This window comes from Bufo gargarizans, chromosome 10, assembly GCF_014858855.1.
Source record: "Bufo gargarizans isolate SCDJY-AF-19 chromosome 10, ASM1485885v1, whole genome shotgun sequence".
NCBI classification, from domain to species: Eukaryota; Metazoa; Chordata; class Amphibia; order Anura; family Bufonidae; genus Bufo; species Bufo gargarizans.
Genome location: NC_058089.1, coordinates 111890636 through 111917539, shown reverse-complemented (window position 1 = coordinate 111917539; position 26904 = coordinate 111890636). Strand labels below are relative to the sequence as shown.

General features: G+C 46.6%; 1 protein-coding gene across 2 annotated transcripts in view; it reads left to right on the top strand.

Annotated features, from left to right (window-relative positions):
- Positions 1-26904, top strand: part of LOC122920150 (fatty acyl-CoA hydrolase precursor, medium chain-like) — a 64083-nt gene that overhangs the window by 11487 nt on the left and 25692 nt on the right. Inside the window, exons 3-6 of one of the 2 annotated variants that reach the window (XM_044269373.1) lie at positions 6323-6527; positions 6926-7064; positions 7736-7869; positions 12113-12266. In XM_044269373.1, the coding sequence (XP_044125308.1) occupies positions 6323-6527; positions 6926-7064; positions 7736-7869; positions 12113-12266 (632 nt within the window). The remainder of the gene's footprint in view (positions 1-6322; positions 6528-6925; positions 7065-7735; positions 7870-12112; positions 12267-26904) is intronic. The other variant, XM_044269374.1, reaches the window with a different exon arrangement.

Sequence of the window (26904 nt, the reverse complement as noted above, 5' to 3'; positions counted from 1 at the left end):
AGTGTCTCTCGTAGTTCTTCAACTTCAATAGGGCCATTCAACCAGTCCCTCTCCTCTTCCGAGAGTCTGGGAATCGAAACTCCCTCCATGAAGATTCTAATTTCTTCAGGCCCCCCCTCCGAGGAGTAGAGGCCCCCATAATATTCCATAAATTCGCGCTCTATCTCTCCTTGGCTGGATACCATCCCCCCCGCTCTCCCCTCAACACTGTCAATCCTATTACACCCCCTTTGATTCTGTATAAGTGTGGACAGCAGTTTTCCCGACTTCCCAGATTCTCTAAAGTATCGTTCCCCCTCAAAAAACACTTTTTGTTGTGCCTTAATGCTCAAATAATTCCTCAGTGTACTTTTAGCCTGATCCAGCTGGCTTATCAATTCAGGGATTTTCTTAGTCATGAGTTCTGCTTCTATTTTTTTTATCCTATCTGTCAGCTTTCTCTCCTGTTCTGCAAATCCCCTTTTCAGACCCTTAATTTTACTTATCAAGATGCCGCGTAGAAATGCCTTAAAGGCATCCCAGACATACCCTGGGCCTGCTGAACCTAAATTATATTTCCAGAACTCCTCTATATTCCCCCTGATATCATCTTCCTCCTTGATTAAATTCAGCCAGTGAGGGTTCAGGCGAAACTCATGAGTTGTTCGTCTTAGGTTTGTTTTAAACCACAGACAAACAGGGGAGTGATCCGAGATACTATTCACTTCATACTTCATGCTGGAAATTTTGTATACTAATTCTGAGCTAACCAGTGCCAAATCTATCCTGGACATTATTTTATTTCCCCGACTGAAACAGGAGAACCCTGGCTTGTCATCGTAGAGGTATCTCCACACGTCTATTAAGGATAGTTCCTGCGATATTTTCCACAACACTGATTGTCGCCCTGTCATCTGTTTATCCTTTGGGATCACAGAGTATCTGTCTAACTCATCATTCATAACGTAATTTAGATCTCCCATAATTACTATGGGGCATTTAACTTTAGAATCTGCATACTCCACTAATCTATGGATAACCGTTAGGGAAAATGGGGGAGGTATATACACAAAGGCCAAAATACATACAATACCGTTCCATTGACAATGAAGGAATACATATCTACCCCTATCATCTATTTTATCGTCAATTGGACGGAAATCTACTTTATAGTGAACATATACACTAACTCCAGATGAGTATGTAGAGAAACATGAATGGTATTGATACCGGGCCCATTTCTTCTTTAACAGGTTTATTTTATCCTTTGTACTATGTGTCTCCATTAATCCTACAATAGCCGGGAGATGTTTAGAAACAATATAAAAAACCATTACCCTTTTGACTCTGTCTCCTAGGCCCCGTACATTCCATGTCATAATACTACTCATACTACTCATTCAAGTCGGTCACTTACTTTTTCTTCACCTTAGACCCTATTAGACCTCCCAAGACAACTATTCCCACCCTACTCCCTCTCCCCCCCCCCCCCCACTATCTGGTCGGCAGACCCCTTCCCACCCCCAACCCCTCCCCCATGAGCCAGTCTGGCGCCTCTCATGTTCCTATTCCTTTAACGTCCAGCCACTCCACTACCTCCTCCGGAGAGCCAAAAAACCTAACCTGTTCACGATATATTATACGTAACTTGGTAGGGTACAACAGGGAATACTGTATCTGAGCCTCCGCTAATCTCTTTTTCACTTCTTTGAACTCACGCCTCTTAATCTGGGTAGCTCTAGAGAAGTCAGGGTAAATCGCTATATTATTTCCATTGAACTCGATTGTTTGCAACATTCTTTTCGTTCGCATTATTGTATCCCTATCTTTAGCACTTTGTATTTTGGCGAGGATTGCCCTCGGGGGAGCCCCTTTTATAGGGGGTCTCCCTGGTATTCTGTGGGCTCTTTCCACTGAAAACAGGTTAGTTAGGCCCTTGTCTTTAAAGCTATCTTGCAGCCACTGTTGAATAAACCCCGTTGTATCCACACCTTCCGTTCCCTCAGGGAATCCGACTATTCTGATATTTGATCTCCTGGATACATTGGTTGCTCTATATTAGTTTTTTGTGAGGCAAGATTACCAAAAATAGAAATTCTGAAATTTCATCTCCATTTGCCATAAACTGTTTAGGAACACCTAAAAGGTTAATAAAGTTTGTAAAATCAGTTTTGAATACCTTTAGGGGTGTAGTTTCTTAGATGGGGTCACTTTTATGGAGTTTCTACTCTAGGGGTGTATCAGGGGGTCTTCAAACTGGACATGGTGCCAAAAAAGGCCATCAAAATCTGCCTTCCAGAAACCATACGGCGTTCCTTTCCTTCTGCGCCCTGCCATTTGGTCATACAGCAGTTTACGACCACATATGGGGTGTTTCTGTAAACTACAGAATCAGAGTAATAAATATGAAGTTTTGTTTGGCTGTTAACCCTTGCTTTGTTACTTGTTTTACCGTTCATCTGAGTGGTTAGGTCATGGGGTATTTTTATAGAGCAGATTCTTACGGACGCGGCGATACCTAATAGGTCAACTTTTTTCAAATTTATGTTTTACACTATATTATCCTTTTATAAACAAAACAAAGAGTCATTTTTTTTTTTAGCCAATTATTTTAGGTAGGGGCTCATTTTTTGCCGGATGAGTGGACGGTTTTAATGGCACTTTTTGGGGGGGCATATGACTTTTTGATCACTTGCTATTACACTTTTTGTGATGTAAGGTGACAAAAAAATACCTTTTTTTGCACCATTTTTATTTTATTTTTTTGACCGTGTTCATCTGAGGGGTTAGGTCATGGGGTATTTTTATAGAGCAGATTCCTGGCGATATCTAATATGTCTACTTTTTATTATTTGTTTTAGTTTTACAAAATAATATTTTAGAAAATTATTTTTTTTGTTTTAGTGTCTCAAGTCTGAGAACCATAGCTTTTTTCCGATTGTCAGTGGCTAAATGGAATTAAAATTGGGGAAGGGGATTATAAATTTTGTACTCCATGGAAGAGTGGTACTCCCTAAAGCAACCGTCAATGCAGAGGCCCGGATGATCGGGGCACATGTCACACTGAGTGGTGGTGTCCTTCCGTATCCCCCTCCTGTGACACACTCTGCACTTTTTTGGGGACCGTCCCTTCTTTCTAGTATTGGGGACCACACCTGGAAATTGTTGGCCAGGGACGATCCGGGCGCCTCCAGTTCCCGAGGTACTCCGGCCTGCTCTTTCCCGGTCAGAAAAGATCAGGGCCTTGAGGACTGACTCATAGAACTGGAGGAATTTCCTTGTGTTGTCAGCGCACAAAAGAGTTGTACAAGGCAACCTGTACCAAGTAGACCGCAACTTTTTTGTACCATGGCCGGGTTTTGCACATGGAATTATATGGCTTGAGGACTTGATCAGAGAGATCAACTCCTCCCATATACCGATTGTAGTCGACGATACAATCGGGATTGAGGACCTTTGCCGCGGTACCTCGCATAGGGATAGGGGTGATGCAGTTACTGTGAATTGTGGACAGTACAAGGATATCCCTCTTGTCCTTATATCTGACCAGCAACAGGTTTCCACTGGTAAGAGCACGGGTCTCACCCCTGTGGATATGAGCAAAATTGACTTTTAATGGCAAATATAAAATCCCTGAAAGAATAAAATGAAAAATTTAAAAATATAATTAAGAAGCTCATACATGAGCCACAAAATTATCACAAAAAATGAAAAAACTAAAATATAAACATCATGGGTATCACCGCGACTAAAAATGCCCATATTATAAAAAAAAAAAAATTCCGATACCTTGAATGGCGTAACAGAAAAAAAGAGTCAAAATGGCCGATTTGCCATTTTTTCATAGCTTTTCTTACCCCAAAAATTTAATAAAATGTGATCAAAAAGTCACACACACTCCAAAATGGTATTAATAAAAAGTACAAATTGTTCTACAAAAAAAAATTAGCCCTTAAACAGATCAGTAGTCAGAATATGGTGATGTGAAAAAAAAAAAATCTCAAAGTTTACATGTATTTTTACACTATTTAGATAAAAAAATATATACATATGAGGTAGTGTTGTAATCGTACTGACCCAGAGAATGAAGAGTATGGGTCAGTTTTGCTGTAAACAAAACGCCGCAGGAACAAAACCCTTAAAATGGGATTGTGTTTCTTTTTCCAATTTCACCCCTTTAGGAATTTTTTTACTGCTTCCACTACATTTTATGCCATAATTAAAGGTGGCATTATAAAGCACAACTTGTCTTGCAAAGAATAAGCCCTCATACAGCTATGTGACCAGAAATATAAAAAAGTTATGGCTCATGGAAAATAGGAAAATAAAATGAAAACGCAAAAACGAAAAAACCTCCAGTAGCCAAGGGGTTAATTCTTGTGGAACACCTAAAGGGTTGACAAAGTTTGTAAAATCAGTTTTGAATATCTTGAGGGGCGTACTTTCTATAATGGGGTAAGTTTTTTGGAGTTTCTACTCTAGGTGTGCATGAGGGGGTCTTCAAATGTGACATGGCAGCTTAAAATTATCCCATTAAAATCTGCTTTCCAAAAACCATATGGCGTTCCTTTCCTTCTGCGCCCTGCCGTGTGCCCGTACACCAGTTTACGACCACATATGGGATGTTTCTGTAAACTACAGAGTCAGGGTAAAAAATATTGAGTTTAGTTTGGCTCTTAACCCTTGCTTTGTAAGTAGGAAAAAAATTGATTAAAATGGAAAAGCTGCCAAAAAAGTGAAATTCTGAAATTTCATCTCCATTTTCCATTAATTCTGGTGGAACACCTAAAGGGTAGACAAAGTTTGTAAAATTCGTTTTGAATACCTTGATGGATGTAGTTCTAAAATGGGGTCATTTTGGGTGGTTTCTATTATGTAAGCCTCACAAAGTGACTTCAGACCTGAACTGGTCCTTAAAAAGTGGGTTTTGGAAATTTTCTGAAAAATGTCAAGATTTTCTTCTAAACTAGTAGGCCTTCTAACGCCCCCAAAAAATAAAATGCCATTAACAAAATAACCCAAACATAAAGTAGACATATGGGGAATGTGAAGTAATAACAATTTTTGGAGTTATTACTATCTATTATAAGGCTGGGTTCACATGGGCGCCATGTTTTGGCTCAGGATGCGTCCCGGGTGCATTGCGGCAAACCTGTGAATTGCGCGAGTAGGTACGCAATTTCAGTTAGTTTTGACTGTGATTGCGTTCCGTTGTTCAGTTTTTAACGTGCGGGTGCAATGAGTTTTGCACGCGCGTGATAAAAAACTGAATGTGATACCCAGACCCGAACTTCTTCACTGAAGTTCAGGTTTGGGTTTAAGGTTGTGTAGATGTAATTATTTTCCCTTATAACATGGTTAGAATGGAAAATAATAGCATTCTTTAATACAGAATGCATAGTAGGTCAATTCAGGGTTAAAAAATTTAAATTAACTCCTGTTCTTTCTTCAGGACCTGTCAAAGGACCTGTGGTGACGTCACTGATTTCATCACATGGTCCATCACCATGGTGATGGATCATGTGATGTATCATGTGATGAGTACAGTGATGTCACCACAGGTCCTTTGACAGGTCCTGAAGAAAGAACAGGAGACCGGCAGCTACGCAATCAATTGGAGGAGGTGAGTTAATTATTTATTTATTTTTTAAGCCTCAATTGACCTTCTACTAAGCATTTTCCAAATTCTTGTTAAAATATATATTATTTTTTTTAAATAAAATATTTTGACTCAACTTTACCTGTGTCATGAAGTACAATATGTGACGAGAAAACAATCTCAGAATGGCCTGGATAAGTAAAGGTGTTTTAAAGTTATTACCACATAAAATGACACTGGTCAGATTTGCTAAAAATGGCCTGGGCAGAAAGGTGAAAAATGGCTTGGTCCTGAAAGGGTTTAAGGTGCAGCTCGTCCCTACTGTAGAGCCAGTAACTGACAGAATAGTCGGCCCAGTTTTCCATAAACCCAAACCCTTCCTTCCTGCACCAGCTGCTAAGCCACTTATTTAACTCCCTAAGCTTCCATTGTCTCTCTGGTGACGCTCGTGGCACTGGTAGTATTTCTGAAAACACTACCTTGGAGGTCCTTGACTTGAGCTTCTCTCCTAGTCCCCTAAAATAATTTTTAAGGACCTTCCATCTCCCCCTAACTTTGTCATTGGTGCCAATGTGTACCATGGCAGCCGGGTCTTCCCCAGCCCCACCCAGTAATCTGTCAATCCGATCCGCAATATGCCGAACCCTAGCACCCGGAAGAGAACACACTGTTTGGCATTCATGGTCTCGGCGACAGGTGACCCTGTATTATAGTAGTTAATATAGAAAAATGTTTTGTTTCTAGATCAAAATGATGAAAGGCCATTAGTGACTACGAAATATGGAAAACTACGAGGCGTTACTGTGCCAGTAAAGGAAACATCAAGAGTCATTGATGTATTTTATGGAGTCCCTTTTGCAAAACCTCCAGTCGGACCTCTGAGATTTGCTAACCCAGAACCTGCTGAGCCCTGGAGCTCTGTTAGAGACGCCTCCAAGTATGCCCCCATGTGAGTCCACGTATTTGTGGTGCAGTTGAATATATACTGTATGTTCTTTGAATTCCAAGACATTTTAAGAACTTCTAATGACAAAATTCTCATGACTGTGTATACATATATTATAGTGAAGGGGGTGAAGACATTTGCACTGACAACTGCTCAGCTTTTATTTATTTTGTTACACGCTGTATATTTTCATTCCATTGTAACAATGTGGACTATTCTCAGGTCCATTATGTAAAATATCAGTTAAAATCAATTTTACTTCTAGGTTGTAATTTAAAAAGACAGGGAAAAAAACAAGGGGTGAATACTTTCACAAGTAATTGTACACCACTTTAGTGATACGTATATATTTACAAGACCAATGACACAGAGATACATTTCATTGCCTCTGTATATTTCAGGTGTTTGCAGTTTGAACTGGTTAGGATTAAATCAATAACCGGTTACCATTCCTCCCTTGTGATGCCCCCGATCTCAGAGGACTGTCTGTACATGAATGTGTACACACCAGCCGACAGACACAAGAAATCCAAATTACCTGTAAGTGCCAGGAAATCAGAGGTTAAAGAGGACCTTTGACCAGGAAAAAAGTATGTAAACCGACTATACCGACGTGTAGAGCGGCGCCCAGGGATCTCCCTGCACTTACTGTTATCCCCGGGCGCCGCACCGTTCTCCGGTTATAGCCTCCGGTATGTTCCTACTTAGGCTCCACCCGGGGGAACTTAGGCTCCACCCAGGGGAACCTGCCAGGCTATGAGCTGAGCGCTGCGATTGGCCAGCGCTACAGCATAGGAGAAAGAGACGCCGGCAGGTTCCCCCGGATGGAGCCTAAGTAGGAACATACCGGAGGCTATAACCGGAGAACGGTGCGGCGCCCGGGGATAACAGTATTTGCAGGGGGATCCCTGGGCGCCGCTCTACACGTCGGTATAGTCCGTTTACATACTTTTTTTTTGATGAAAGGTCCTCTTTAATACATTGATATTTCTTGTAATATTATAATTTTGCAATATTGGTTTTCCAGCATAACTCTTGCCATGCTTGGACAGATGCAGGTGCTTAGGACATGTTGGGAGTTGTAGTTTTGCTGAGAATTTCATCTGCACCTTATAGACTGTCACTTTTCATGAGGTTCTCACATATGAGGTAGTGGCCCTTTAAGAATTATGGTTTTCCAATAAATGTTAATCTGTTCCCCTTTTCCCTAGGTCATGTTGTATATACACGGTGGTGCGATGGTGATTGGGACAGCCAGTACATATGATGGCTCTGCACTTAGCGCCTACGAGAAGGTAGTGGTTGTGTCCATACAGTACAGGCTGGGGATCCCAGGATTCTTTAGGTAAAGCTCTATCACTGCTACATAATGTATGTTCAACATTTCTTATGAATGTACTGGTTACGTATAGGGTTAATTTACACAAAATATTCAGAAATTAAGTAAATATATTTAATGGCTAATCTTCTACTAAGTATACATCTGTATTAAACTCCAGAGCAGCATTCACAATTCTGCTGGTTGTAATTGAAAGCAGTTAACAGACATTAACCTTAACCCTTTATCTTAGATGTTATAATGCAGTGGAGAAGGGGAAGGGGGGATGTCATGTACACCATTGCCTTGTCCCCTTGCCTTCCACTCAGGCTGAAAACTGAGCATAAATACCACCTGACCACAGTCCAGGCCTCCCAAACACACTGCCACCAATTACATTTAGAGCCAATAGAAACCCCAACAGCACCCCACTTGCAAGCAAGCAGGGCCGTCTTTAACAAGGGGCAAAAGGGGCAGCTGCCCCGGGCCCAGTTGCTCATGGGGGGCCCAAGGCAGCTGTCTCTTGAGCCCTGCTAGCCACTGCCCCGGGTGTCAGGCTGTCAGCTACACAGGGGGTGCTGCCATGCCATGCCTGCCGGCACTCCAGGCAGCGTACTGTGAGAGCTGTGATTCTCTAGGGCCTTAGATGACATCATCACCATGTGACCAGTAATCTAGCAATATTACTGGTCACATGGCTATGAGATCATCAAGGTCCTTTCTACCAGGAGTGTTGCTGTAGAAGTTTGCCTTAACTGTGGAGCTTTTTTGTGTGAAGATTACATCAGAAAAAGGTGACAGGGGCTGTTATGCTAATATACTGTAAACTACTGTATAGTGTGGGGTCTGTATACTGTGGGGGGCTGTATAGTGTGGGGGCTGTATACTGTATACTGTGGGTGCTGTATATTGTGGAGTGCTATACTGCTGTACTGTATAGTGTGGGGTGCTGTATCGTGTATAGTTTGGGGTGCTGTATACGGTGAGGTGCTATACTGCTCTACTGTATACTGTGAGGTGTTGTATACTGTGGGCTGCTATACTGCTCTACTATATACTGTGGGGTACTGTATAGTGTGGGGTGCTATACTGCATACTGTGTGGTGCTATATACTATAGGGTGCTATACTGCATACTGTGGGGTGCTGGGGTGCACTGTAACGTTAGGGTGAGCCGAGCCCTGGTCTCCTTCCTGCAGAGCGGTGCCCACTTCCAGCCTGAGCCCAGAGCACTGATCCTGAGCCGTTGGAGTCTTCAGAACTGGAAGTATTTACAGTCATTCACTGGACTCTACCAGGTGTGTGGATTTTTTTTGTGTGTGTTGTGGTGGAGGGCGTGATTGCCTGCTAGGGTGTGGTAAGGCGGGATCCAGGGGGCCCAAGTAAATTTTTGCCCAGGGTCCAATCAATATTAAAGGGCTTCTGTCACCCCCCCCCCCCCCCCAAAAGTCTTTTTATTTTTTATTTTAGGCTAATTAAAATCCTTATACTGCGATTTTTCAATATATAGGGCTCTTACCCCTTTCTGTTGGCTAGTTTCTTTAAAAACTGTACTTTTATAATATGTAAATTACCTCTCTAACAGCAAGTAGGGCGGTTACTTGCTGGTAGCCGCCGCATCCTCCTTTAAAAAAAATGCCCCTCCTCCTGATTGACAGGGCCAGGGAGCGCTCTCCTCCTGCGGCTGGCCCTGTCTGCAATTCAAATCCCACGTCTGTAAATGGAACTAAGTTCTGTAAATGGAGATCTTCTGACCTTATAAACATTCATTTAAAGAGGACCTTTCACGACTTTAAAAACTAAAAACTAACTATATCTGTGGGCAGAGCGGCGCCCAGGGGTCCCCCTGCACTTACTGGGAGTCCCAGGCTATGAGCTGTGCGCTGTGATTGGCCAGCGCTGCAGCAAGGGACAACCCTAATACAAAAATTCCGCCCAGTACAACAGACGGAGCGCAGACACCGGAGCCTATACCGGGCGAACAGAGCGATGCCCAGACATACTAGTAAGTGCAGGGGGACCCCTGGACGCCGCTCTGCCCACTGATATAGTTACTTTTTAGTTTTTAAAGTAGTGAAAGGTCCTCTTTAAGCCACATTATTATCAATTTGATAAGAGTTTAGCTATAATGAGTGTTTATGAGGTCAGGAGATCAGCGATAAGGCTTCACATGAGCTGTCAGCTGAATCAACTCAGGAGGGACACTCTGCAAATAGACTGAGTTGTAACCACACGTATCACAAAAACTGCTCCCTCTCCAACGCTCAAACTGGACCTGATTATGGAAGTTATTAATCTGTAGGTTTTATCTGGAATGAGTTATGGCTTATGATAAATGAACTCACATTCCTGGTATTCAGTTGAAATGGTTACTTACCGGTTCAGGGGGCTTGGGTGCAGAGATGGGGTGCACCTCGGTTTGGCAGGTGCTAATCGGAGAACAGCAGGGCAGCTTTATTCCTGCTCCCAGTAACCCAATTCCCAGTCTAATCAGGAATCTTCAACTGGATTATCACAGGGGATGTATATTCCCCTCACTGGTTCAGACTGGGCGGCACAAAGGGTCCTCCTTGTTACAGACAATGCTACATAATGGGGGCATCACAGTATACAGAAGCACACGACTTGTACATAACATCACATGACAGATACGACATGTTACTGGATAGAGGCCGGTCTCTAGGACGCGACCAGATCCCTAATATTGCTAAAGACAACGTCACACCATTTACAAAACAATTACATAAAATCCTCCACAGATATTAGAGACTACAAGGTAAAGGTAAGTCCCAGCACAGGAGCGGTTAGTATAGTTGTAACAGATCTCCTGGCACCCCGACCGGGTACCTCCTTTGATAGATGCTCCTAGTGCTTTCCGAGGACTCCAAGCACTCCACTTGACACCGTACGCACTGCAGATCCCACGAACCGCCGCAGCTTGGTTGGGGTCTCACCGTCCACCCATGCTGGACCCAAGACCAGGCTTCAGCTTCCAGTGGGTGAACCTCTCCTACATCCAGAGAGCAGGAACCATGAACAAGCTCCTACAAGAGCTTATACTCAGGGGAGTATTGTGATATAGCAATCCCCAAGAGTGTAGTTATCCCATTCCCCAAACATGAGCCAAAACTTCATGAAGGTATAAAGCAGCCTCTTTATTTTAACACACAAGCATTTTATACACATCTTCCAACAAGGTTACCACCCACAGGGTTTTGTAAAAACAGCCAATGACCACGTACAATACACTCAGACACTCCCACACAAAATCCTCCCCTCTGCCCGTGATAGAATTACCTCACACTGGGTTGATGCAATCATCACAGGCAGGCGAATACACAATATCCTCTGTCCTGGAGACAACCGAGAAGTAATTCAATTATCTCTCAGGACAAAGGACATCGCCAATACACACAGAGAGACAATAAAACAGACCTCCCTACTCAACGTATACAATGTCCCACCCTTTTCAATACACATAGACATTTAATATCCCAAAATGGCACGAATTAGACCAGGGGTTCAAGTTAGTACAAGTCCTTTGTGAACAAAGGAGGCCTGGCTGATGAGAGGGCCCGTAATCCTGGGGCAAGAGGCTAGCAGCCAGGCCCCTCCAAAACCCAGTGGCGAGGTTGGTTTCGCCACAATAGTCTATATACAATATAATTAGCTGAATATGATGTAATTCAGCTCTGAAGAATGTAGGATTGTGACTGCATCTCTGGAGTCTAATACAGGATAAGAAATGTAATGTATGTACACAGTGACTGTACCAGCAGAATGGTGAGTGCAGCTCTGGGGTATAGTACAGGATAAGTAATGTATGTACACAGTGACTGCACCAGCAGAATAGTGAGTGCAGCTCTGGGGTATAGTACAGAATAAGTAATGTATGTACACAGTGAATTCACCATCAAAATAGTGAGTGCAGCTCTGGAGTATAATACAGCATGTAACTCAGGATCGGTACAGGATAAGTAATGTATGTACACAGTGACTGCACCAGCAGAATAGTGAGTGCAGCTCTGGAGTATAATACACAATATAACTCAGGATTAGAACAACATAAATAATGTAATGTATGTACACAGTGACTGCACCAGCAGAATAGTGAGTGCAGCTCTGGAGTATAATACAGGATGTAATTTGGGGTCAGTGCAGAATAAGTAAATTTGAGGTATATTTATTTGTGTTGTTTTCTGTAATGGTTTTCAGTGGTTGTCGGCTTCAGACTCAGTCTTTGTATAAAATGTTTTTTTTTTTCACTTCAGTACTGGAGATAAGCAATTTCCTGGTAATTACGGGTTTCGGGACCAAGTTGCTGCCCTCCAATGGGTACAGGAAAACATTGCAGATTTTGGTGGTGACCCCAAGTCCGTCACTGTATTTGGTGAATCTGCCGGTGCGATGTGCGTCTCCGCTATTGTAAGTTCTCTCTAGTGTTTGTTGTGTTTGTTATCTAGTTATATCTATATTGAGCATCGATCGCTCCTGGGAAGCTTCCCATCCTGTGTCTGACTTCATAAGAATGTAATTTACTCACCTGAATTCTCCTTCTCCTTGAGTCTGAGGTCTCACCCAGGGCATTTATTCCACTCTTGCCAAAGGACAGACAATACATAAGTGGCAAATGAAAGGTAAAACCCAACCCACACCATCACTGTGAAGTACCCCAGACCTGGGAGTACCATATATAGGTATATTGCTATATTATTGTATGTTCGGCCGAGTACCGCATGAGCTTGAGTGCCATGCTCGTGTCTCCTCCCCGCACGTTTTGCGGCTGCTAAGCAGCCAAAAAACATGCAGGTAAGTACTTCTATCACTGTAATGCCAGTTGCCATGTTGGCTACTGGCATTACAGTGATTGGCTGGCCGGAATGCGCCATCGGGTGCTATATAGCTTAGGAAGGGACAGATAGTTTCGGGAGTGTGATCGCAATATATTCGATAGCAAAATGTTTCAACGACCCAAAAGTCCTTTTAAGGACTACTGTGTGTGGTGGCAGGCTGGCAGCAATATCATTTAGCCAGCAATTTTTTTTTCCCGATACTTTACAATACTTTTTTAATAGAAGGTGTCTTATTACTACAAAGGCCTCATGCACACGACCGTTGTTTTATTTCGTGTCCGTTGTGCCGTTTTTTGTGATTTTCTGCGGACCCATTGACTTTCAATGGGTCAGTTGAAAACTCGGCTAATGCATCGTTTATCATCCGCGCCCGTGATCCGTGGTTCCAGTCCGTCAAAAAAATAGAACCTGTCCTATTATTTTCGCAGAAAACGGTTCGCAGACCCATTCAAGTCAATGGGACTGTGAAAAAACACGGAGGCACACAAGATTGTCATCCTCGTCAGCGCGTCTGCGTCAGTTTTTTTCCTATCATTTGCATGGCAAACCTGTCTTAGATTTTTTTTTTACTTTCCTTCATGTCTGGTGATCCTCCAAAAATAAAGGAAGACACACGGAAACAAAAACGGAAACGGATCACGGAACAACGGAACCCCATTTTGCGGAACGGAACACAACAACGGTCGTGTGCATGAGGCCAACGGTGTCTGCAGTGACTTGTCACATCTGTGCTGCAATAGCGTGTGTCAGGGCCAGATATTGGGAAAAAAATTAGTAAAAACAATTATATTTTTTCCATAATTTATCCAGACTTTGCCTATAAACGGTGTCTGCAGGGAATTGTCACATCAGCTTTATTCCTGCTCCCAGTAACCCAATTCCCAGTCTCATCAGGAATCTTCAATCGGATTATCACAGGGGATGTATATTCCCCTCACTGGTTCAGACTGGGCGGCACAAAGGGTCCTCCTTGTTACAGACACTGATACATAATGGGGGCATCACAGTATACAGAAGCACACGACTTGTACATAACATCACATGACAGATACGACATGTTACTGGATAGAGGCCGGTCTCTAGGACGCGACCAGATCCCTAATATTGCTAAAGACAACGTCACACCATTTACAAAACATTTACATAAAATTCTCCACAGACATTAGAGACTACAAGGTAAAGGTAAGTCCCAGCACAGGGGCGGTTAGTATAGTCTATGTACAATATAATCAGCTGAATATGATGTGATTCAGCTCTGAAGAATGCAGGATTGTGACTGCATCTCTGGAGTCTAATACAGGATAAGAAATGTAATGTATTGTATGTACGCAGTGACTGCACCAGCAGAATAGTGAGTGCAGCTCTGGAGTATAGTACAGGATAAGTAATGTATGTACACAGTGACTCCACCAGCAGAATAGTGAGTGCAGCTCTGGAGTATAATACAGGATGTAACTGAGGATCAGTACAGGATAAGTAATGTATGTACACAGTGACTCCACCAGCAGAATAGTGAGTGCAGCTCTGGAGTATAATACAGGATGTAACTGAGGATCAGTACAGGATAAGTAATGTATGTACACAGTGACTGCACCAGCAGAATAGTGAGTGCAGCTCTGGAGTATAATACAGGATGTAACTCAGGATCAGTACAGGATAAGTAATGTATGTACACAGTGACTCCACCAGCAGAATAGTGAGTGCAGCTCTGGAGTATAATACAGGAGGTAACTCAGGATCAGTACAGGATATAAACGGTGTCTGCAGTGAATTGTCACATCTGCGCTGCAATAGCGTCTGTGTGTCAGGGCCAGATATTGGGAACAATATTAGCGAAAAACAATTATATTTTTTCCATAATTTATCCACACTTTGCCTATAAACGGTGTCTGCAGTGAATTGTCACATCTGTGCTGCAATAGCGCTTGTCTGTGTCAGGGCCAGATATTGGGAAGTGGGCGTGATGCTGATGGTGCACGCAGAGGCCATGGCCCTGGGCGCGGTGAAAAACAAACATCCAAGATACCTAGCTTCATGTCCCAGTGTGCAGGGCGGCGCAGGACACCACTCTTGAAGTCAGTCCAGTGCGAGCAGGTGGTCGGTTAGATTGCAGCAGACAGTGCTTCCAGTCGGTTAAGCACCACCCTGTCTTCCACCAAGTTCGGTCTCAGTAGCCAGGAGTCTGGTCCACACAAACCTCACCCTGATCTTCCTTCCTCCCACCATTTACAGTCTGGTCAAACAAGTGATCCCACACTTGGAAATTCCAAGGACCTCTTTGCATCGCCATTAATTGATTTGGCCCTCTCGCCAAGCACGCTTGAAGAGGGACCTCAGATCTTGTGCTCCGATTCCCAACCTCTTGAGCATCCAGAGTCACAAGAACATGACGCTGGGGAACGGCAATTAGTGTTTAATGAGGTGGATGATGATGAGACAGTTGCCAATGACTCAAATGCAATTACTGTCTCGAGAGGTTGAGGAAGAGGATGACACACAGTTGTCAATCACTGAGGTTGTGATTAGGTCAACAAATCAGGAGGATGATCAGAGTGAGGAAATGGAAGAGGAGGTGCTGGACGACGAGGTCACTTACCCAACCTGGGAAGGTGGCAACAAGCCGAGCAAGGAGAGCAGTACAGAGGGGGAGGGATCTGCAGCACTGCAACAGGCTGGAAGTGGGGTGGTAAAAAGCGGACACCACTGAACAGGCCCGCAACTGTTCCATGGAGCATTCCCTTTCGTAAATCTCCATTGCCAATGGGTAGTTGTTAGTAGTATGGCGCTTTTTTGAGGAAAGTGCGGACGACAAAAGAATAGTAGTTTGCAACCTGTGCCATACCAAAATGAGCTGGGGCGTTAAAACTAGCAACCTCACCACCACCAGCATGATCCGCCACATGGCATCAAAGCACCCTAATAGGTGGGCCAGACGCCTAGGTCCACAATCTGTGTCTGCGGGTCACACCACTGCCTCCTCTTCCCCTGTGTTACGTGCTGGCCAATCCCCTGTCCAAGATGCAGGCCCAGATGCCTCCCACCCTGCACCTGGACCTTTGCAAGCACCATCAGCGACCACATTCACTTCCCTGTCCCAGCACAGTGTCCAAATGTCATTACCCCAGGCTTTTGAACGCAAGCGCAAATATCCAGCCACCCACCCACAGGCCATAGCACTAAAGCTCAGCTTTCCAAAATCCTGGCCTTGGAAATGTTGCCATTTGGGCTTGTGGACACTGAGGCCTTCCACAGCCTGATGTCGGTGGCCATCCCTAGTTACTCAGTCCCCGCCACAATTTTTCAAGGTGTGCCGTGCCAGCCTTACACCAACATGTGTCCCGTAACATCACACGTGCCCTGACCAACACAGTTACTGGAAGGGTCCAGTTAGCCACGGACACATGGACAAGTGCTTTCAGCCAGGGATGCTACATTTCCCTGACAGCACACTGGGTGAATGCTGTGGAGGCTGGGAGCGACTCATACCCTGGGATGGCACAGGTGCTACCGACGCCAAGGATTGCGGGCCCCAATTTCATCAGGGTTTCCGCCATCACCTAATTTAGTGGCTCCAACCCCCATTTCTCCTCCTCCGCCTCCTCCTCCTCCACTTCCACCTCAGAATTATCATCTTGCAGCAGCAGCAGTCAGCCATCAGTCGGTAGCTGGAAGCAGTGTAGCACTGCAGTGGGGAAGCGTCAACAGGCCGTGCTAAATCTGATCTGCCTAGGTGACAAACAGCACACCGCCGCAGAGCTGTGGCAGGGGATAATAGACCAGACTGAGCTGTGGCTCTCGCCACTCAACCTAGAACCAGGCATGGTTATGTCTGATAATGGCCTAACTTGGTGGCAGTTTTGGAGCTCGGCAAGCTCACACACATCCCATATCTAGCCCACGTCTTCAATTTAATGGTTCAGCGGTTTCTAAAAACCTACCCCAATTTGCCTGAACTACTGGTGAAGGTGCACCGCGTGAGTGCCCATTTCCGCAAGTCATCGACAGCTTCCGCCGGTCTGTCAACGCTGCAGCAGCGCTTACAATTGCCAGCTCACCGACTGTTGTGTGACGTGAGCACGCACTGGAACTCGACGTTCCACATGTTGGACAGGCTTTGTGAGCAGCAGAGGGCAGTAATGGAATACCAGCTGCAACATGGTCGTCGCCTTTCCAGTCAGCTTCCGCTCTTCACAAGCTAGGAGTGGGCATGGATGTCTGACCTCTGTGAGATTTTAAGAAACTTGAGGAATCAAAACAGATGGTGAGCGGCGATAACGCTATTATCAGCATCACCATCCCACTTCTGTGTCTACTCAAACGCTTGCTGCTCACAATTAAGGCCGATGCTTTGCATGTGGAAGAGGTGGAAATGGGGGAAGACATTACACAGGGTGATAGCCAGACCACCCTCAGTTCGTCTTCTCAGCGCAAATTGGACGACGAAGAGGAGGAGCAGGAGACGGTTGCCTCCGCTACAGAGGGTAGTACCCATGGAAGTTTAAATCCATCTGTTCAGTGTGGATGGGCAGAAGAAGAGGAAGAGGATGAGGAGATTGAGAGTCATCCTCCTGATGACGACAGCGAAGTCTTGCCAGTTGGGACTCTGGCACACATGGTTGACTTTATGTTAGGCTGCCTTTCCCGCTACCCACGCGTTTTGCACATTTTGGACAACACGATTACTAGTTGCGCACCCTTCTCGACCCCCACTACAAAGAGAACTTCTCATCTCTCATTCCTGTAGTGGAGAGGACGAGCAAAATGGTGCAATACCAGAAGGTACTTGTGGAAAAATTTCCATCTGACAACGCTGGCGGCAGAGTACGTAATTCCTTGGGCAACCGAGGAGGGGAGACGAGGGGAACAAGCAGCAGTTCAAACAGAGGCAGGGCAACACTCTTCAAAGCCTGGAACAGTTTCATTACACCTCGCCAGTACCCTCACCCTGATGCGCGGCCTACTGTGACAAGGAGGGAAACTTTTTGGAAGATAGTGAAGGAGTATGTAGCAGACCGTGTCAGCATCCTCAATGATCCCTCTGTGCCTTACAACTACTGGACAAGTGGCACTAACTGGCACTCTACACCTTGGAGGTGCTGGCCCGCCCTGCCGCCAGCGTTTTGTCAGAGCGGGTATTTATGCAACACGCCAGACCTGCAGGGTATGACGAAGTGAGGTCACAGTTATGGGCAATCGAGGGTACTCACTATATTTGCGGAACCCTGGGCAGGCGCGTGGCAGTGAAGGAGAGGTAGACACAGTTCCTCTGGGGCACGCTCTGTAGATAGGGACCAGGCCTGATGGTAGTTGAGGTGCCCTGGATGTTATAGGTATTTTGTGTGCCTGGGGCAAGGTCCCTGTGGGATTCGTGACGCCAGTGCCTTTGGACGGTGGCACGCCGGTTGGTGGTTGGAATGACGAAGGTACACAAGTATGCAGTGAACCAAACGTAAACTTTACTGGACAATCCAACTTTGTACAGCAGGTGTAGCACAGTCTCTGTATTACAGTTCCACAAAAGGGGCTTATTCACAATACGGCAGGCAATAGTCATGCAAGTTACACTGAGGGTAAATTCCACAAGCACTCAGCAGCAGGTTGTACCTTTCCCAGAATCACTGTACAATGTCCTTTCTAGAACTCCTGCTCTGGCTTTATATCTCCCAAGGCCCGGATGCCTAAAAGGGTGGCTTATATCCTTGGTTACTTCCTTCCTCAGGTATTATACTGCTTGCAATGGTTCCTAAGTTCTTCTGCCTATCAGGGGCACTTGGCTTACCCTGGGACGCCTCCTCCTTTCAGGTGGGTAACTGTAAGCTTCTCCCAGGAGGTTGGATCCTTCAACTGGGGTGTCTCTACTGAGCTGATCCTAGCCTCAGGAGCTTCAGGTGGACGAGGTGACTCCTCTAGTCCCCTGGAATACACTAACACTTCCCTGTCTGGGCCTTCCTATATGTAACTAGGGCTCTCCAGCTCCCTCTAACGTCTGGGAGGCTAAACTACACCCTGACAGGCCTGACACCCAGATAATACAGGGAAAAACATGCATATGACATTTAATGCAATGCAACACATTAACCTGTGCAGTGCCCACCTTTACCTGGTGGGACACTACATACCCCCACGCTATAACGTTGCCCGTCCTCGGCGCAACATGGAGGGTCCGCCCATCTGGAAGCGGCAACCTGAAAGATAACAGAGAACATACATATGCAATATTCACCACATTAACAATGTAACAATTATTAAATGCACTGAAAGGAGTGATGACAAGGGGGCGTCGTTCTCTTCTCTCAGGATAAAACAATGGGAACAGGGGCGCTGACCTGGCACAGCGTGTCAATAAACCAGGATAGTCCATATAAGATATAGGTAAACATAAGTCCTTGGAGGCTCAAAGAATAACATGAGTCCGTACCCAGGCTTGCAACGGTTAAACAGGGGTTTCCCGTGAGGGGCTACCTGGTCCCATAACGTAGTCCACAAACCTCACAGGACGATGCCCCCTGGTAGAACGGGTAGACCTCCTTACTGGCAGGGATTCTTCCTGCCTGGCCTCAGGAATGTCAGAGGAGCCCATTGCCTCTGGAGCTTCTTCAGGAGGCTGAGGGCTAACAGGAACAGGAGCAGGAACCAATAGATTCAACCAAGGCGTGAGGGCCCAGTGGAGCGGCTCTTTATCATGGATTAAGTTCTCCACAGCCTGCATGGGGTCCATAGGTGGAGCCGGCAACTCTTCCTCAGTAGGCTCGGGTTCCATCTCCTCCGCCGCTGGTTCTCCTTCTATACAGGGCTTGAGGCGGTTCCTGTGAACAACTTGGGGACCTTTTCCTTCCCTGGAGATCTGGTAAATGTGGGCCGCAGCATTAGGTATGGCAGTGATAAGATAGGGAATCCTTTCCCATTTGCTGTCCAACTTGCTGGTCCGGTGGTTGTTTTTCAACCATACCTTGTCTCCCAGAGCCAGGGGTCCCGCATGGGCAGTCTGGTCAAAGTCTTTCTGCTGCCTTTCTCGGACAATCTCCATCCGTTCTTGGACAATCTCCTTAGCATTAAGGAGACGCCTTTGGTGCTCCACTACCCAGTCAGTCTTGGGCAGGGGGTTGATCTCATCCGGCACTTGTACCCCTAGGGAGTGGTCCGCAGGCAATCTCCCTTGTCGGCCGAACATCAAATAGAACGGGGTATAACCGGTGGAACAGTGGATGGTGTTGTTGTAAGTGTACATAAGCTGCGGCAACAAAGTAGGCCAATCTCCCCTCGTCTCAGGGGGTACTGCTCTCAGCATTTCAATGAGAGTCTTATTCATTTTCTCACAGAGTCCGTTACCTTGCGGATGATAGGCGGTGGTCCGGACCTTCTGGCAGTTGTGTAGCAGGCACATCTCATGGAACAGCTGTGACTCAAATGCGGACCCTTGATCGGTGAGGATCCTTTCTGGGCAACCGTAGGGCAGCAGGAAATGCTTCCAGAACGCCTCCGCTGTGGTCTTTGCTGTCAGGTCTTTCACAGGCACTGCTACGACAAACTTAGTGAAGTGATCAATTATAGTCATGGCATATGTATACCCTGAGCGACTCGGCTCTAACTTTACATGATCAATGGCAACAAGTTCTAAAGGAGCCTTACTTACGATGGGATGGAGAGGCGCCCTCTGGTCATGGCGTTCAGTTCGCCCCACAGCACAGGCAGTGCATTCTCGGCACCATTTCTCGATATCTTCTCTCATCCCGATCCAATAGAATCTTCTGCGAATGGTGGCCTCAGTCTTTTGCACACCGAAGTGTCCGGACTGGTTGTGATACATATCCAGCACCAGGCTGGCATCCCGGCGTGGCAGGAGAATTTGATACACTCTATCATAGGACACTGGATCCAGACTCCTCCTGAGCAACAGGCCCTTTTGAAGGAATAGTTGATGGCGATGTCTCCACAGTCTCACTAGCTCTGGGTCTGCACTCTTCCTGCGGATCCTCTCAGGGACTTTTCCACTGGTAAGGAAGTCGAGCAGTTCACCGAGGACTCTACTTTCGGACTGGAGCTTAATCCATCTTTCTTGATCGCCTCTGGACTCAGGACCATCTGATGAGGAAGGATCAGCAGCAGGGGAAACTTCAGTACGTATATTATCCTGCTGGGTAAATTTGTTATAAAACGCTGGCATCTCCACCTCTTCCCAGGCATCTTTCAGTTCATCTGGGGCTTCTGTAGTGGGGAGTCGTGACAGAGCATCAGCGTTCTCATTGGAGCGGCCTGCCCGGTACTTCACGGTAAAATCATAGTTGGCCAGGCGGGAGGCCCACCTTTGCTCCAGTGCCCCTAATTTGGCTGTATTCAGATGTGCCAGGGGATTATTATCTGTGAAGGCAACAAACGGTGTGGCAGCGAGATAGTCCTTAAACTTTTCGGTCACAGCCCACACTAAGGCAAGAAACTCCAGCTTGAAAGAACTGTAATTCTGGTCGTTCTTTTCAGCTCCCTTCAGGGATCTGCTGGCATAGGCAATCACCCTTTCTTTGTTATCTTGCACTTGAGCCAACACGGCCCCCAGGCCTCTTTTACTGGCATCTGTGTAGAGGTGGAATGGCTTCTGATAGTCTGGGTAACCCAGAACAGGGGGTTCAGTCAACTTCTGCTTTAGGAGTTGGAAGGCAATTTCCCGCTCTTCATTCCATTCAACAGGAATAGGAGTCTTTGGGCTCTTCTTTGGATGCCCCCTCAAGAGTTCCTGGATGGGATCCGCAATTTGTGCGAAATGCGGGATGAATCGCCTATAGTACCCTGCAAAACTGAGAAAGCTTCTCACCTCTTTCACGGTCGTAGGAGTAGGCCAGTTACGGACAGCCGCAAGTTTGTCAGGGTCAGGCTGTACTCCTTCGGCACTGACAATGTGCCCGAGATATCTGACGGCTGGTTTCAGCAGGTGGCACTTGGATGGCTTGATTTTGAGGCCATATTTAGAAAGAACTTGAAACACCTCACCCAGGTGCTTTAGATGGTCCTCATACGTCTTGGAGTATATAATGACGTCATCCAGGTATAATAACACCGTCTCAAAATTCCTATGGCCTAAACAACGTTCCATCAGCCTCTGGAACGTCCCTGGAGCATTACACAGTCCAAACGGCATATAATTAAATTCAAACAGGCCCATAGGTGTAGTAAAAGCAGTCTTTTCTCGATCTTCTGGGGCCATGGGTACCTGCCAGTACCCGCTGGTTAAGTCCAAGGTGGAGAAATAGGCTGATGACCCCAGGGCAGTCAAGGACTCCTCGATGCGTGGCAATGGATATGCATCCTTGTGGGTGATTTGATTAATTTTCCTGTAATCCACGCAGAACCTTATGCCGCCATCTTTTTTTCGAACAAGTACTAGGGGCGCAGCCCAGGGACTATGGCTGTCCCGGATTATGTTAGAGTCTTTCATCTCTTTTATCATCTCTTTCACAGACTGATAGGTAGTAGGTGGTATGGGTCTGTGCCTCTCCTTAATAGGAGGGTGAGAGCCAGTGGGTATGGTATGTTTGATCACACTGACCTCTCCATAGTCTGTGGAGTGTTTGCTGAAAGCCTGGTGGTGCTCCTTCACCAGCTTCAGGACCCCCTCTATTTGCTCCTTTGGGGTGGATTCGTTCCCCACATGTAGTTCTTCCCACCAGGATGCCGTAGGGGTACTGCTGCTCTGCGCGGTCTGGAACGCCTCCGCGGCAGGCAGACGGATCACATCCTGGAAAGACACCTGTAAAAGCTGAGCAACGGGGCAATGTTTAAAGAGGGTAACGGGATGATCACCAAAGTTGATTAAACGAACAGGCACTTTACCTTGGGACACGGTCACCATGCTCTTGGCTGTCCGTACGAAAGGATGATCCTTAATAGGAATAGGTTCCACTAGGGCTTGATAGTCCTGGCCCTGGATCCCTAATACAGCACGGCACCACAGGATGATCTGGGAATTTGGAGGCAAAACCACCGGCCGGTTATCCCGGATCCGGACAGTGCAAATTTCTCCTTTCTTGTTGGCGAACCTTTGTTGAGCGCACAGCACGCTAATAGTTTTCTGAATAACTCTTCTGGAAGCAGGTGAGGCGGATGATATGGTTTGGTTCAATGCTTCAAGCACTTCGGAGTAACAATTTTTAAGAACATTAGTCCCTAAGATCACGGGGTGTCCTCCTTTACCTCCGGCTTGTACCACAATCACGCCTTGCTGTGGCAGGGTGGCTTCTCCCACCTGAAGAGTAGGTTCCCAATACCCATGCACTTTCACTGGCTTACCGTTGCTAGCGATAATATCTAGCCAGGACTCTGGTGGCTGGGTGAGGAGACTTGGATCCCAGAACTTGTCAAAGGCAGGCCGTTGAATGGTGGTGACCTGTGACCCGGTGTCCAACAGGGCTTCAAAGGGTATCCCGTTGATACATATCTTAATTTTCGGACGGGACCCGACATACTTAGGCATCCAGTTTGGATCCTTTGGACCTTCTGTTCTACCTCCCGAGGGGCGGTCCTCTGCCTCAGGGGTTAGTCGTTTAACTGCCAGCACATGGATTCGGTATGTCCATATTTCTTGCAATGTTGGCAGACAGGCTGTTTTCTACTTCTGGGCCGGTACTTCAGTCGCCCATCAGGCTCTTTTGGATACACATCTCCATATGCAGGTGGGAGCCTGGGAGGAAGGGGATCCTTATCTTCTAGTAATAACGGTCTCTCCCACTCCTCTATCTTTTTGCACACCTTCTCCAGACTTAGAGTAAGATAGTTCACTTGCTCCATTAGTGCTGCCACTACATCCGTGACTGGAGCTTGGGTGGCTTGACTGACTCCTGCAGACCCCACATTAATAGTCTTTGGCTGACAAGCCTGGGGTTCAGGGAAGGTTGCTGGCCCTGGAGCAGGGTTCTGGCCCAGTATGCTGATGGCCAATTCTTTAAAATCCAGGAATGTACAGTGAGGGTGTTGAGCTGACAACATCCGCAGCTGGCCCTTTAAATGTTCAGTACTTATGCCTGCAATGAATTGCTCTCTAAGAGTCCGGTCCTGGTCCTCAGCTTCTTTAGGATCCACTTGGACTACAGCTCTCAGCGTCTCCTGTAAGGACAGGGCAAAATCACGGAGCGACTCTCCAGGCTGCTGTTTTCTGCTGAAGAAACGCATTTTAACTTCTGACACCGTTCTGGCTTCAAACGTGGTGCCCAAACGTTCAAAGATCTGTTCCAGGCTATTTTTCTCAGAACGGGGCCATGACATTACTTCCCTGCGGGCGGCCCCTTCTAATTGAGCTAAGAGGATCTCCATTTGCTGCTCAGCATTGATGGGATAAAGCCGGAACAGAGCCAGTATTTGTTCCTTAAAGTCTTTTAACTTGTGGGCTTCCCCTGAATAACGTGGGAACCAGGGGGCCCCGAAATAGTATGGCATGGTTAGCGGCATCAGGCTTGGCGGTGCCGCGGCGGCAGGGGCCCCAGAGTCGGCTGCGGGTACTTCGGCAGGCACGACTGGGGCTGCCTGTGCGATTTCCTCAACCGCAGACATGGCGTTGCTAGGTGGGTATGGCCCTTTAAATGTAGCGGAGCGGACCGGAGCGGCTATGGCAGTAACTTAAACTTCTTTTTTTTTTTCAGACAAGTCTTTCACGACTAGCGGGGATCCCTCCGGTGCCTTGGCAGGGGTCGGGGAGCTTCCGGACAGGTAAGCGGAGAAGCCGGTAACAGTTTTTAAAGTCAGTACTCACTCCGGTGGTGCTCGCTCCAAGTCTCGCGAGATGCGCAGCTACGGGTGTCGGACGTCTTGCGTACCGCGTCAGCAGGTAGGCGCGGCCTCTCGTAGCTCCGGGACTCCGGTGGGCGGGGTTCTTCTTCCTGGTTGGCTGGGCGATGGCTCCGCCTGATTCTTTTCGCGCCAAAGTCCTCTTTTTCGCGCCAAACAGCTCCACGAGGCGCACTTGTAATCCGATCAGGTTAAATGAGCAATATGGCTGTCTATTCACTGACAGCAAGCGGTGACTCAAATCGGCAGAAAATAGTCCATACAATGCAATCTTCACACCGCAATTATTACAGTTCACTTTGGCCCAGCAATTTGCAATAAAATAATTAGGGCTTGTCACTTTAAGATAATTTTCAGCACACAGTTTCTGTAATCCGCTAATGGCGCAGGAATATTCGTATCCTGTTCGTGACGCCAATTTATGCAACACGCCAGACCTGCAGGGTATGACGAAGTGAGGTCACAGTTATGGGCAATCGAGGGTACTCACTATATTTGCGGAACCCTGGGCAGGCGCGTGGCAGTGAAGGAGAGGTAGACACAGTTCCTCTGGGGCACGCTCTGTAGATAGGGACCAGGCCTGATGGTAGTTGAGGTGCCCTGGATGTTATAGGTATTTTGTGTGCCTGGGGCAAGGTCCCTGTGGGATTCGTGACGCCAGTGCCTTTGGACGGTGGCACGCCGGTTGGTGGTTGGAATGACGAAGGTACACAAGTATGCAGTGAACCAAACGTAAACTTTACTGGACAATCCAACTTTGTACAGCAGGTGTAGCACAGTCTCTGTATTACAGTTCCACAAAAGGGGCTTATTCACAATACGGCAGGCAATAGTCATGCAAGTTACACTGAGGGTAAATTCCACAAGCACTCAGCAGCAGGTTGTACCTTTCCCAGAATCACTGTACAATGTCCTTTCTAGAACTCCTGCTCTGGCTTTATATCTCCCAAGGCCCGGATGCCTAAAAGGGTGGCTTATATCCTTGGTTACTTCCTTCCTCAGGTATTATACTGCTTGCAATGGTTCCTAAGTTCTTCTGCCTATCAGGGGCACTTGGCTTACCCTGGGACGCCTCCTCCTTTCAGGTGGGTAACTGTAAGCTTCTCCCAGGAGGTTGGATCCTTCAACTGGGGTGTCTCTACTGAGCTGATCCTAGCCTCAGGAGCTTCAGGTGGACGAGGTGACTCCTCTAGTCCCCTGGAATACACTAACACTTCCCTGTCTGGGCCTTCCTATATGTAACTAGGGCTCTCCAGCTCCCTCTAACGTCTGGGAGGCTAAACTACACCCTGACAGGCCTGACACCCAGATAATACAGGGAAAAACATGCATATGACATTTAATGCAATGCAACACATTAACCTGTGCAGTGCCCACCTTTACCTGGTGGGACACTACATTTAGTGCTGCTGGGGGCATAATAACAGATAAGCGCATCCACCTGTCAACTGAAAATGCTGACCGGTTGACTTATAAAAATGAACAAGGCCTTGATTGCCCCTGACTTCTCTTCTCCACCAGAGGAAAGCAGCTGAACATAAAGGCACTTTAAAGGGATTCTGTCACCAGGATTAACGCTATAGCGATATTTATATGTGCCCACACTGTAGTCTGCGCCCGTGCGGACTACTGGCACTGGCTTCGACAAGTTAACAGCACATGCGCCGGCTCCCTGCACACCACACTGGCACCGGAAAAGGGAGCCGGCGTATGCGCTGTTGACTTCGTCAAAGCCGGTGCCAGTAGTCTGCACGGGCGCAGACTACAGTGTCCAATGCACCTGTGCGAGACTACGGCACTGAGAAGAAATTACGACAGGGCAAGTGGAGTAAATAAATTAAGTGGTAGGCGGTGCTGGGCTCCCGAACCATTTCGGTGGTGTTTTCATCAATCTCTGACCTTTTTCCTATGAACCAGACACCTTCCCTCTTCGGAGCTGGGGGTACATGGTTTAATGCTTGGGTTCTCCCATTGACTTCCATTGTGCTCGGATGCTCAGTAGAGCACCCGAGCATCCCGAGGTGTTCGACCTGACCACCCGAACACCCTCAGGCCCTGAAAATTCATATTGTGTTTCATAAATCTTTGTTGAAAAGCTGAACCTTTAGAGGCGTCTTCCTTGTCACCAGCTCCTGTCATGGTGGACGTTAGTTTGGAATTTCAGATCGCCAATATAATTGACTCTCGAGTTCTCTGTAGATCTCTTCAGTATCTTGTTCACTGGAAGAGTTATGGACCAAAGAAAAGGATGTGGGTACCGGCATCTGACGTGAATGCCAGTCGTTTGGTAAAAGCTTTTCACAGGTCTCACCTGGATAAGGTCGATCCTGGGTGCCCGGAGGTCACCCATTCAAGGGGGGTACTGTCGCGGACGTTCCCGCGACAGGTGGCAGGAGATTGGCGAGACTGGCAACACGTAGTTTGATCTGACAGGTTTTCCT